Source organism: Ovis canadensis, chromosome Y (genome assembly GCF_042477335.2).
Source record: "Ovis canadensis isolate MfBH-ARS-UI-01 breed Bighorn chromosome Y, ARS-UI_OviCan_v2, whole genome shotgun sequence".
NCBI lineage: Eukaryota > Metazoa > Chordata > Mammalia > Artiodactyla > Bovidae > Ovis > Ovis canadensis.
In genome coordinates this window covers 7,556,613-7,570,671 of record NC_091271.1, presented here as the reverse complement: position 1 = coordinate 7,570,671, position 14,059 = coordinate 7,556,613, and the positions used below count along the sequence as shown (strand labels likewise).

Below are 14,059 nucleotides of genomic sequence, written 5' to 3'. Positions count from 1 at the left end.
CTTTACTCCTTCAAAGGAAAGTTATGACCAACCTAGATAGCATATTGAAAAGCAGAGACATTACTTGGCCAACAAAGGTCTGTCTAGTCAAGGTTATGGTTTTTCTAGTGGTCATGTATAGATGTGAGAGTTGGACTGTGAAGAAAGCTGAGCGCTGAAGAATTGATGCTTTAGAACTGTGGTGTTGGAGAAGACTCTTGAGAGTCCGTTGGACTGCAAGGAGATCCAACCAGTCCATTCTAAATGAGATCAGTCCTGGATGTTCTTTGGAAGGACTGATGCTGAAGCTGAAACTCCAGTACTTTGTCCACCTCATGCTAAGAGTTGACTCATTGGAAAAGACTCTGATGCTGGGAAGGATTGGGGGGAGGAGGAGACAGGGATGACAGAGGATGAGATGGCTTGATGGCTTCAACTCGATGGATGTGAGTTTGAGTAAACTCTGGGAGATGGTATGGACAGGGAAGCCTGGCGTGCTGTGATTCATGAGGTTGCAAAGAGTTGGACACAACTGAGTGACTGAACTGAACTGAAGGGATTTTTAGGTTTGCAGGAAAATTACCTAGACAACAGTTCTTATTTGCCCTCTTCTGTTGTTTACAGCTTACTTTAGTATGTTTGTTGCAATGCATAAATCTGTATTGATACATTAACAAGGGACCATAGTTTATGTAGAGTTCATTCTATATTTTAGAGCTCTATGGGTTAGGACAAATATATCATCATTATATCATATGGGAATGTTCCAGTTGCTTAAAATGTGCTGTTCTCTACTCATTCATTTCTTCTTCCCTCTTGCTCAATACTTAGCAGCCGCTGTCAATTTTGCTGTCTCTATAGTATTGCATTTTCCAGAATGTTACTTAGAATGTTTCAGAATGTTGTCTCTTGAAACTGATTAAAGAAACCACTTAGAACAGCGTGGATTTGAGATTTCGCTATGTCTTTTTGTTGGTTAGTGTGCCATTTATCTATGAATAATATTCTACTGTTTTTTGTTGCCGCAGTCATTAACTTTTTGAAGGACATTTTGGTTGCTTCCAGTTTTTGGCAAATGTGAGTAGAGCTGCTCGAAATGTTTATGTGCAAGTTTTTGTTAGGAGGTAAGTTTTTGTTTGGCTGAATAACCAAGAGTATGATTGCTGGGTTGTATGGCAAACCTATTTTTACTTTAGTAAGAAGCTGTAAAATTGTCTTTTAAAATGAAGGACTACCATTTTTTCATTCTCCCCAGCAGTGTGTGATAAGTACTTCAGTAAGGAGAATAAAGCTATCATTTTGGTATTCTGTGTATGGGGACTAAATAAGGGTAATTGATTTAATGTTCTAGTTTGGTGCCCATTACAGATCCCAAAGTTTCTAGATTTTGAGGGAAGAAATGAATGAAAAATGAGTCAGAGATTGTTTTTAATTTATATATGAGAATAAGATTCTGGATTTGTGGTGAGAAATTTCTTAGCATCAATTAGTGCATACAGTTGCAAAAGATATACAAAGATTGGGAGTCAGTGATTTTCAGCGTTTCTTTGTGAAATTTTGGTAGTGGTTGCTAGATTGGTGGAACATTTGACATAGCTTATAGGCTTCTTGGGGTTCACGCTGAACAAAATAAAGCCACTGGCATCGTTACGTAGTTTGTCCTATCATTTTACAGAGGGATAGTCATAGATGCTCAAAACAGGAAGTGCAGCACAACAGGCTTTGAGAGCTGAATATAAGGGGATTTGATGACACTTGTGAAGGATACCTCTGACAAAGCAACCATTTGAGTTCAAAGGTGGAGAAAGAGAGAATGAGATGAATTGAGAGAGTAGCATTGCAATATATATATACACTGTCATTTGTAAAATAGGTAAGTGGTGGGAAGCTGCTGTAAACAGGGAGCTCAAGCAGTTGCACTGTGGTGACCTAGAGGAATAGTATGGTGGGAGGGGAGGAAGATTCATGAGGGAGGGGATATATGTATAAAATCACTGACTCAGTGGATATGAATTTAAGCAAACTCCAGAGATAGTGAAGGACAAGGAAGCCTGGCATGCTGTAGTTCATGAGGTTCCAGAGAGTCAGGCATGACTTAGTGGCTGAACAGCAACATGGCTGATTCACACTGTTGTAACCAGCGCAATATTGTAAAAAATGAGTTAAATAAAAGGAGTAAAAAGAATGAGTACAGATTAAAAGTCTCAGAAATAACATTGGGAGTAAAACTTAAACATGATGGGAAAAATGTTACTTAAAAGTTATATTCAAATTCTTTCTACTGAAAATAGGATTCTCATTCATATTTTTGTTTTTATGAGAGGAGGAAAAACTCTTAAGTTCACTTCTAGGTGGTTAATTAATTGTCCACTGTTACCAGCTAGGCTTATAACCATCTTGAGAAACCATTCATTTGTATGTAATGTTCAATATAAACTTTTTGTAGAGGTTTGCATTTTAGCATTGCATCTTTATGACTATAGACATATGTTAGTAAGCCTGTACATTGTATATGAGGCTTATCATACATGGCAGGAGGAAAAAAAAACAGTTAAAGAATTGCTGCTTTTGTTGACAATCTTCTTCCAGACTACAAGTCTTACAGATGAGCCTTAATCTTATTGAATGTGCTGTAGCAATTCATTTTAATTTTAAATACCCTTATTAAAATTAAATACTAATTTAGAAATAAGTATTTTTGTACTTTCTTTTAATTTGCATAGGGCTTACAATGCCACTGAATTATAATACAGAATAAATATTTTTTTATATATGCTTAAACATTTAATTGACTTATGTTTTATATTCAAAATAGTTGATATTAATGCTTACAGTTACAAAATGTGTGCAAGAGGAGTAAGGTTTAGGTAGCATTATGAAGGATAAATATAGCTTGAGCTTTTCTGTTTCATACTGCTTGCATCTTCTAAGTCCAGATTATGTATCTACTATTTAAATTAAAATAAAACATGCAGAAGAAAATTTTCCATTTTCCTGTTTCAGTTATGCAGTTTAGTAACATTATACCACAAAGCTACAGTAATCAAGACAGTATGGTACTGACACAGAAATAGAAATACAGATGAATGGTACAGGATGGAAAGCCCAGAGGTAAATGCTCGCACCTCTGCTTACCTAATCTGTAACAACGTGACAAGAATATACAGTGAAGACAAGATAGTCTCTTCAGTAAGTGGTGCTTAGGAAACTGGACAGCTACATGTAAAAGAATGAAATTAGAACGCTCCCCAGCCACACAAAAATAAACTGGATTAAAGACCTAAATGTAAAGTGAAGTTGCTCAGTCGTGTCTGACTCTTTGTGACCCCATGGACTGTAGCCTACCAGGCTCCTCCCTTCATGGGATTCTCCAGGCAAGAGTACTGGAGTGGGTTGACCATTGCCTTCTCCAGGGGACCTTCCCGACCCAGGGATCGAACCCGGGTCTCCTGCATTCCAGGCAGAAGCTTTAACCTCTGAGCCACCAGGGAAGCACCTAGGCTGGTGTAAATTCTTAAAGGCAAACATAGGAAAAACACTCTTTGATAGAAACCTCAGTCAGATCTTTTTTGACCCGCTTCCTAGAGTAATGAAGATAAAAACATAAACAAATGGGACCTAATTAAACTTAAAAGCTTCTACACAGAAAAGAAACCATAAACAATGTGAAAAGACAGCCCTCAGAATGAGAAAAAGATCCATTTACAAATACTTGAAAATATGTGCAAACAAAGCAACTGACAAAGGTTTCTTTCTAAAATACAAGCAGCTCATGCAACTCAATATTAAAACAAACAACCCAATCAAAAAGTGGATGGAAGATCTAAATAGACATTTCTCCAGAGAAGACCTTCAGATAGCCAAGAGACACATGGAAAGATACTCAGCATCACCAGTTTTTAGGGAAATGCAAATCTAAAGTACAATGAGGACAGAATAAGTCCATTTACATTGTTATACAACTAACACCATTCATTTCCAGAAGTTTATTCATCCTGTAAAACTGAAATAAACTCATTAAACATTGCCCTTTTCTCCCAGCTGCTTGCAACTACTTTTCTACTTTCTATCTCTATGAATTTGATTACATAGTTCAAGTGGAATCCTACATTATTCATCCTTCTGTGATTGGGTTATTCCACTTGACATAGTGTCCTCAGGGCTTATCTGTGTTGCCACATATCCCAGAATTTACTTTTTCTTAGGCTGAATAGAATTCCATTGTGTGTAAATCAGTTCAGTTCCTCAGTGATGTTCAGCTCTTTGTGACCCTGTGGACTGCAACATACCAGGCTTCCCTGCTTGCTCAAAGTCGGGTCCATTGAGTTGGTGATACCATACACCAACTTATCCTCTGTTGTCTGCCTCCTGCCTTCAATCTTTCACAGCATTCAAGGTGTTTTCTTTTGAGTCAGTTCTTCCCAACAGGTGACCAAACTTGGAGTTTCAGCTTCAGCATCTGTCTTTCCAATAAATATCCAGGACTGATTTCCTTGAGGATTGACTGGTTTGATCTCCTTGCAGTCCAAGGGACTCTCAACAGTCTTTTCCAACACCACAGTTCAAAGGCATCAATTCTTCCGTTCTCCGCTTTTCTGTAGTCCAGCTCTCACATCTGTGCGTGACTACTGGAAAGACCATAGCTTTGTCTAGATGGACCTTTGCTGGCAAAGTAATGTCTCTGCTTTTTAAAATGCTGTCTAGGTTGGTCGTAGCTCTTCTTCTAAGAAGCAGGTGTCTTTTAACTTCATGGCTGCAGTCACCATCTGCATTGATTTTGGAGCCCAAGAAAATAAAGTCTCTCACTGTTTCCATCTGTTTGTCATGAAATGATGAGACCAGATGCCATGATTTTCTTTTTTTGAATATTGAGTTTTAACTCAACGTTTTCACTCTCCTCTTTCCCTTTCATCAAGAGGCTCTTTAGGTCTTCTTTGATTTCTGCCATACGGGTGGTGTCATCTGCATATATGTTATTGACATTTCTCTTCTTAATTTAAGCTTGTGTTTCATCCACCCCTGCATTTCACATGATGTACTGTGCACGTAAGTTACATAAGCAGGATGAGAATACGTGGCCTTGATGTACTCCTTTTCCAGTTTGAATCAGTCTGTTGTTCCATGTCTGGTTCTAACTGTTGCTTCTTACAGATTTCTCAGGAGGCAGGTAAGCTGGTTTGGTATTCCCATCTCTTTAAAAATGTTCCACAGTTTGTCTTGATCCGCATAGTCAGAGGCTTTGGTGTAGTCAATAAAGCAGAAGTAGGTGTTTTTCTGGAACTCTTGATTTTTGATGATCCTGAGGATGTTGGCATTTTGATCTCTGATCCCTCTACCTTTTCTAAATCCATCTTGAACATCTGGAAGTTCTTGGCTCACATACTGTTGAAGCCTGACTTGAAGAATTTAGAGCATTACTTTGCTAGCATGAGAGATGAATGCGGTTGTGCCTTAGTTTGAACATTCTTTGGCCTTGCTGTTCTTTGGGATTGGAACAAAAACTGACCTTTTCCAGTCCTGTGGCCCTGCTGAGTTTTCAAATTTGCTGGTATACTGAGTGCAGCACTTTTAACAGCATCATCTTTTAGGACCTGAAATAGCTCAACTGGAATTCCATCACCTCCACTAGCTCTGTTTGTAGTGATACTTCCTATGGCCCACTTGACTTCACATTCCAGGATATCTGGCTCTAAGTGAGTGATCATACATACCATCATGGTTATCTGGGTTGTTAAGATATTTTTTGTATAGTTCTCCTGTGTATTTGTGTCATCTGTCTCTAATATCTTCTGCTTCTGTTTAGGTGCATGCTGTTTCTATCCTTTATTGTTCCCATCTTTGCATGAAATGTTCCTTTGATATCTGTTTCTTGGAGAAGAAGTCTTTACCATTCTCTTATTTTTGTCTTATTTCTTTGCACTGATCACTGAAGAAGGCTTTCTGATCTCTCTTTGCTCTGAATGCAGATGGGTATATCTTTCCTTTTCTTCTTTGGCTTTAGCTTCTCTTCTCTCAGCTGTTTGTAATGCCTTCTCCGACAAGCATTTTGCATTGTTGCATTTCTTTCTCTTGGGGATAGTCTTGATCACTAACTCCTCTACAGTGTCACGAACCTCAATCTGTAGTGCTTTGTACACCCTTGAGCTATCAGATCTAATCTGTTGAATCTATTTGTCTCTTCCAGTGTATAATCATAAGGAATTTGACTTAGGTAGGGCATACCTGATTGGTCTTCTGAATTTGGTAGTAAGGAGTTCATGATCTGAGCCATAGTCAGCTCCTAGTCTTGTTTTTTCTGACTGTATACAGCTTCTTCATCTTCTGCTGCAAAGAATATAATAAATATGATTTTGGTATTGACCATATCGTGATATCCATGTGTAGAGTTTTCTCTTGGTATATTAGAAGAGGGTGTCAGTGAGTTCTCTTGGCTAACTCTGTTAACCTTTGCCCTGCTTCATTTTGTACTCCAAGGCTAAACATGCCTGTTACTCCAGCTATCTCTTGACTTCCTTTTGTGTTCCAGTCCCATGTGATGAAAACGACATTTTTTGGGGGGTGTTAGTTCTAGAAGATCTTGTAGGTGTTCCTAAAACTGTTCAGCTTCTTCAGCATTAATGCTTGGGGCATAGACTTGGATTACTGTTATATTGAATGTGAATTTAATTACATTTAATTTGGAAATGAATAGATATCATTGTTTCATTTTTGAGATTGCACTGTAGTACTGCATTTCAAACTCATTTGTTGGCTGTGAAGACTTTTCCATTTCTTCTAAGGGATCCCTGCCCACATAATAGATGTAATGGTCATCTGAATTAAATTTTCCCATTCTGGTCCATTTTAGTTCACTGATGCCTAAATGAGAGGGTCTGGTGGTGTGAAAATCTGGGTCTTCCTCTTGTGGGAGGGCCTTGCTGTCTAAAGCCTTAGTCCAGTTATCTACTGATGAGTGAGGTTGCACTCCCTCCCTGCTAGTTGTTTGGCCTGAGGTGACCCAGCCCTGGGTACTCTGGGCTCTGTGGTAGGGTTAATGATGAACTCCAGGTGGGTTTATGCCAAGGGGAAGGTTCCTTCCTCGCTGTCCCTGTGTGAGCCCCTGCTGATCATGCCTTCTCTGGAATTTTTGCAACACTAGCAGGTGGTTTTGGTTCAGACTCCTGCGGAGTCATTGCTCCTTTTCTCTGGGTCTTGGTGCACTCAAGATTTTGTTTGTATCCTCCAAGATTGAAGTTCTCTGGTTGCCCCAGTCTTGTGGAAGTCTTTTAATCAAATCCCACCAGCATTAAAGGTCAGATTCCCTGGGAATTCCCAGTCCTTTTGTCAGGTCTCAGGGTGGGAAGCCTGATGTGAGTTCAGAACCTTCATAACAGTGGGAGAACTTTTTTGGTATTATTGCTCTCCAGTTTGTGGGTCACCCGCCTGGTGGGATGATACTTGAATTTACCATTAATGTGCCCGTCCTGCTATCTCACTGTGGCTTCTTTGTCTTTGGACATTATCTTTTTGTGGTGGGTTCCAGTGTCCTTCTGTCCATGTTGGTAAACAATTCATTGTGATTTTGTTGCTCTTGCAGGAGGAGATGTGTGCACTTGGCTTCTGCTCCACCATCTTGAACCATAAGCCCTGTAGTTTGTTTTGAATCAGGAAGTTTGACACCTTCAGCTTTGTTCTTTTTCAAAATTGTTTTAACTGAGTTGACTTGAGATTACATTTGAATTTTATGATGAATGTTTATGTACAAAAAAGCTATTGGTATATTGATTGGGATTTCATTGATTCTACAGATTGACATCTTCTAAATTTTTAAATCAGTTTAAAGTTATTTATTTAGTTGGCTGCATCGGCTCTTAGTTGCAGCATATTTTAGTCGTAGCCTGCAAACTCTTTAGTTGGGTCATGTGGGATCTAGCACCCTGACCAGGGAAGGAACCCGGGACCTTGTGTTGGGAACAGAGTCTTGCCACTGGACCACCAAGGATGTCCCTAGATTGACATTGTTTTTCATTATTTATTTATTTTTGGCTGCGCCGAGTCTCTGTTGCTGCACGCAAGCTTTCTCTAGTTGACTCAGACAGGGCTGCTCTTCACTGTGGTTGTGAGCATCTCATTGTGGTGGCTCTGTAGCTGACATGTAGCTGACATGTGCAATCTTCCTAGGCCAGGGATCAAACCCATGTCTTGTGCAGTGGGAGGCAGATTCTTATCTGCTGTACCTAGATTTGATACTTTATTAATAAGTCCTGTAATCTGTGACATGGGTTATCTTTCCATTTATTAATAGTTTCTTTGATTTTTTTCAGAAATGTAGTTTATCTGGGTATGTGTAACCTTTTTTCTTTAAGTTTATTCTTAAGTATTTTATTCTTTTTTTAATGTTCAAATAGAATTCTTTTCTTAATTTCCTTTCTGGATTCTTTTTTTATTTTTAGTGGACTGGTTTTTAGGGTGTTGACTTTTGTACCTGAAACTTTACTAAAACCATTAATTCTAATGGTTTTTATATTGTGGAAGCTTTAGTGTGATTCAGTATTATGGTTTTTGCTGTGGATTTTTCATATTTGGCTTCTTATGTTGGGTTTCCTTCTCTTTATTATTTATCATAAGAGGATGTTCAATTTTGTCCTTTTTCTCCATCAGTTGAGATGATCATTGGTATTTCTCCCTTTACTGTTCTAGTGTAGAGAATTACATTGTTTGGTTTGAAAATCCTCCTTGGTTGTAGTGTTTAAACCATAATGTGCTGTTGAATTTGATTTGATAGAGTATTTCGGTAAGGATTTTTGCATCAGTATTCATTAGAATTTTTGCATCAATATTCTTGTTCCTTGTTGCTAAAATATATTTTAAAAAGATCTTAAATAACAGCCTTACTTGATGAGTTAAGGTACTAGAAAAGAACTTACCCCACAGTTAGCAAGAAGAAGGAAATAATAAAGATTAGTACAGAGATAAAGAATAGAACTAAAACAGAGAACATCAGTGAAACCAAACTGCTCTTTGAAGAAGTGAGTAAAATTGACAAATGAGAGTGATAATAAACAGAAGACTGAAATTGCTGAAACTAGAAATGAAACTGGAAATATAACACTTATAACACATAGGCCAAAACATGTTGATTTTTAAGAAAATAGTCTGTACTATTATATACATCACCAAATTAAGTAAACTAGAAGATGCGGAGAAATAGCTAGAAACATTAAAACTGATCAGGATCAAATCATTGCATAGACATAAAACTGCTAAGAAGACTTCACCAGTAATCAGAAATCTTCCAACAAAGAAAAGCACTGAACCCAATGATATTACTTGTGAATTCTTTCAAACATTCAAGTTATATATATTTGAATGTTAAATATTTAAATAATATCTTTATAGCGACATTCTGAAATATTTACACAAATTGAAGAGGAGGAAATGTTTGTTGAGTCCAGCATTAGGCTGCTGCTTCAGCCAAAGACTGAAGAAACCTACAGACTAAAAGACACCTACAGACCACTATCCCTTGTACACACTGATGCAAAGTAAACAACAAAATACTAACAAACTGAGTTCAGCAACATATTAGAAGAATTATATACAGTGATTAAGTGAGAGTTATTCCTGGAGTATAGGTGTGGTTCAGTGTACAAAAATTAATCAATGTAAGCAAACTAATAGCATAAGGAGAAAAAGTACATAATAATCTCAAGTTTTGGAGATGAACATTTAATAAAATTCTTCTCAGCATTTTGAGTTACCATTATTCTTGTAGCCTGCAAATTTTTGCTAGGGGAATTTTTGATAATCATATATAGGTGCCAGGTCATGTGACAAGTCATTTTTCTCTTACTCCTTTTGAGATTCTCTTTTAGTCTGACTTCTGATTGTTAGGTATCTAGGCATGAGTGTCTAGTGTGCTTTTTGGAGTTCTTTGTTGAAATTCTCTCTGTGTATTTTCTGGTTTTGTTTATCTGTGTTCTCTTTCAGGTCATTCTGCAGTTTTAAGACATTTGAAAAACATTCTACAGGATTGGTTGTGTATTCCTTTGATAAGGCCTTATTTCCCTATTTTTTGGTATTCTTTATGATTTTTTTGTTGTTGAGTTAGGGTTCATTGGTGAAAACAGCCGGAGTTTCAGACTTCACTGATTGCCTTTGTGTAGAGGGAAACCTTCACCAGTCAGGCTACCTAGATGGAGGAGCTCTCAGACCTTCTTAGGCATTTACGTTATTGGCTTTGTGTGCTTTTCTTCTGTGCTTCTGTCAGGGTACTTGGAAATCCCTAGGAAAGCCAGAAATCTGGACCTAAGTTCCACTTCATTACTTCTGTCCTGGGAGAAGCATCAGTTGGAGCCAAGAATTGGGTATTATTTCTCTCTTTTACTTTGAGCTACATTGGGTTGGGAAATGAACCAGTGTAAATAAAACTCAGTGTATTGTTAAGCTCCTCACAATTCTCTGTTCTATTAAATAACTCTCCTGAGTCTGGAAGCTCTATATTAACCAGTTTCTAGCTGTATCAGAATTATATTTTGATCCACATATTGCTGTTAACTTACTGTTTATGTGGGAGAACCAGTGCCTGTAGCTGCCCTCTTGCTGATGTTGCTCTTCTAGTATGGACTTTCAACTAAAGTGATACTTTTCTAGTCCTGAAAATATGTTGAAATACTGAAGTTTGAATATGAGGAAAAATGCTGTGATCTAAAGGAAATCTAACATTGCTGAATTCATTTTAAGTGATTTGAATAATTTCTAAATTGCTCTTTAGTGTTTTAGGATATAGTGTCTTTGTAGTGCTGAATTGCTGCTTGGACAAAACACTGAGACTTTGCAAGAAATAATAGTTATGATCTGGGAGAAAGGTATTTTATTTGAGGGGAGGGAAATTGCATTGCTGCTTTGTTTCCCTTTGCACTGATTGATTACTCTTTTGTTATCAATGACTTATTGAATGACTTACTCCTTTTGCTAGGTTACTTAAGATGTGTCTCTAGATAGAAGGATATGGGCAGATATAAAATGATGGAGTAATATAGTTTTAAGATGCTTTAGTTCAAATAACCTCAAATGTCAAAGAAAATACAAAGCAAGGGAAAAGTGTGTGAAGAAAAAAATTTTTTAATTTATTTTTAAAATTTATTTTAATTGGAGGTTAATAATATTGTATTGGTTTTGCCATAGATTAACATGAATCACCACAGGTATACATGTGTTCCCCATCCTGAACCCCTCTCCCTCTTCCCTTCCCGTACCATCCCTCTGGGTCATCCCAGTGCACTAGCCCCAAGCATCCAGTATCATGCATTGAACCTGGACTGGCGATTCATTTCATATATGATATTATACATGTTTCAGTGCCATTCTCCCAAATCATCCTATCCTTTCCCTCTCCCACAGAGTCCAAAAGCCTGTTCTATATATCTGTGTCTCTTTTGCTGTCTTGCATACAGGGTTATCATTACCACCTTTCTAAATGTAGGACCCCTCCCCATGTCAGGAAATAGTATTGTTTTAAAGAGAAATAGGATTAATTCTAGGATTGTATATTTTATTACCTGTGTTTTACCTGTGCTCTGTTCTTTTCCACAAACTTCTTAGCTGTGCTTTGATTAAATTACTTAATTTCTTAGACCTTTGTGTTTCTTTGGTATCACAAAGTCTGTGTAACCTGACGAGTTATGGAAAGCTAAGTGGGGTCTTGGTTCTGGAACAGGTATCTCTATTGTCCTCCCCCAAACACTCACACATAAAATTTTGATTGCAGCTTTACACAAACTGGTTTCTTTTCAGAGCCAGCCATGACACTTCCTTAAGTGTATAGCCTTAAAAATAATTTTCAACACAGACCACATGATGAAAAACCAGAATCACACATCTTTTCAAGAATGTGTGCAAAAGGACAGATCTTTGTGATTTTCAGGAGGGGAGATTTAAGCATATTTTTGACCAAGAAAAATGGATCCAGAAAGAAATGGAGGAGCTGAATCTTAGATCAAGGCCCTTTTACATGTGGTGCATATACAGTGGGATCAGAAGTCCACGTAAAGAAGCCTAGAAGAAAGAGAATGTTAGACTTAAACAGCTGTTTAAATGAGAATTCGTTTTTTTTGAGATGTAAGAAAAAATTATTTAATTTTGTTAGCAATAGTTCTCAAAAGATGATATAATTTCTCCCAAGTTTAAAAAATAATCCATGTAATATAAAATTTGAATGAGAATGTCTGAGTATTGAAAGACATTAGGTGAAAGAGTCTGATCTTCCAGTGACCTTGTGGAAATATGTATGTATATGTTTGCTTATGTAATCTCTATGAGTACTTCTGGTGTTTTTTAAATTAATTTTCTTGCTCTACTACCTTTACATTCTCTGTTAACTTGGCTTTTAATTTTATTTATTTAAGAGCAGTGTACCTTTAAGTATTTATATTTTTGCAGTATGTTTAAGGCAAAAACTGATCATTCTCTAGATTCTTTTGTAAGTAAAAAATATGAACTAAGAACTTTGCATTTTTTCTGGAATATTATATATAAAGACTATATAAATTTATTGAATAACAATATTTACAAAAGTTTATGTTTTACTTCTGTCTCTCAATTTTACAGCCATCTGTTATTGATTGTAGAGGTTGGTGATGTTAACAATATATATGTTAAACTTAGAATAGTTCATTATTTATTTTTTTAATATTTTAAACAAATATACCCTTTGTTCCCTCTACTTTTAGGTAGTGAAATGGTCTCTGCAAGAATGGTCTGTCCTTGAATTGGAGATATTTAAGGCTGATATATCCTGGTGCTTCGTCTCCTATAAGTGAACTGTAATTTCTTCTCTTACAACAACTAAATAAACAGACAAAATAGCAAAAATCTTTTCTGTTTTGAGTATGACAGCCACTACTCGTGGCTCTCCGGTAGGAGGGAATGACAGCCAGGGCCAGGCTCCTGATGGACAGTCTCAGCCCCCCTTCCATAATCAGGTAGGACATGAAGGCTGTATTGTTTTGGGTGCTTTGAATTAGTAAACAATGACAGATATTCCGAGTAATTTGTTAAGTAATCATAAAAAACTATTTTCATTTTAAGTTATAGTTAAAGTAAGTCACTGAGGCTTTTAGTAACAGGAAACCTACATATGCTTGAGAATGTACCTTTTTAACATAAGGCTTTGTATGATTGTGAGGGCAAAAGTGTAAAATCAGTCATTTCTCCTTTAGTTATCAACATTGACTCAAGTCAGCTGTTTATGTTCATGTCTCATCTTTGTACTCATGTTTACCTTATACCTCTGACTAAGTAATAGAATGTTTAATGTTCAGATTCCATATTTTTAAAATAACCATAGAGGAAATAATATTAGTAAAGAGTTTAATACAGATTTTAGTATCAGAGTTTTGTGCTGGCTGACAAAATCTTTTTTTTTCCCTGTTTCTGGAAGAATTTGCATATGATGAATATATTAAAACATACATTAACAGTAATTCTTTGATTCTGATAGCTAATATTGGTAACTTGAATTTATTGTGTTAAGAGGGTAATGCATTTCATTGAAGTTTGCAAAAGAGTTTTGCAAAAGTATTGGCTTTCATTTTTCTCCTCCCATGTATCTGTTTTTAAATTTTCATAGTTATTCCTTTTGCTTTCTTAGGTTTTAATTTGTTTTTCATTTTCTAGTTTAGGTAAGTGAACTTTCTAGTTTAGATAAGGTGATTGTTCCACTTTTATTTCAGTGTTTCTGTTTTCTAAGACATGTATTTTATCCTATAAATTTTTGTTACACCATATCCCATGACTTTTGATGTCTGTTTGCATTTACGTTATTTAGTTAATGTTTTAAAATTTGTATGGTGATTTTTGTTTGTAAAGAATACTTCATAAACATGATGCTTCATTTGCAAGCAGTTAGAGATTTTCTGGGTAACTTCTTGTATTGGTTGTAAATTATTCCTTTGTGAGTAGAGAGTCTATTCTCTGGTGTCTCACATGGAAACTTATTGAGGGTTGAAATGTTGCTAAAGATCCCCTAGAGTAAGAAATAGCACCCATTCCAGTATTCTTGCCTGGAAAATCCCATGGACAGAGGAGCCTGACAGGCTAT

General features: G+C 36.7%; 1 protein-coding gene and 1 non-coding gene across 6 annotated transcripts in view; one reads left to right on the top strand and one right to left on the bottom strand.

Annotated features, from left to right (window-relative positions):
- Positions 1-14,059, top strand: part of LOC138431423 (ubiquitin carboxyl-terminal hydrolase 9X) — a 141,587-nt gene that overhangs the window by 12,690 nt on the left and 114,838 nt on the right. For 4 of the 5 annotated variants that reach the window (XM_069573566.1, XM_069573564.1, XM_069573565.1 and 1 more), the window contains exon 2: positions 12,690-12,941. The exons of the other annotated variant lie outside the window; for it this stretch is intronic. In XM_069573566.1, the coding sequence (XP_069429667.1) occupies positions 12,849-12,941 (93 nt within the window). In that variant the 5' untranslated portion in view covers positions 12,690-12,848. The remainder of the gene's footprint in view (positions 1-12,689; positions 12,942-14,059) is intronic. 5 annotated transcript variants of the gene reach the window in all.
- On the bottom strand, positions 3,399-3,470 carry TRNAS-GGA (transfer RNA serine (anticodon GGA)). The gene has a single exon. It is a non-coding gene; the product is annotated as a tRNA-Ser (tRNA).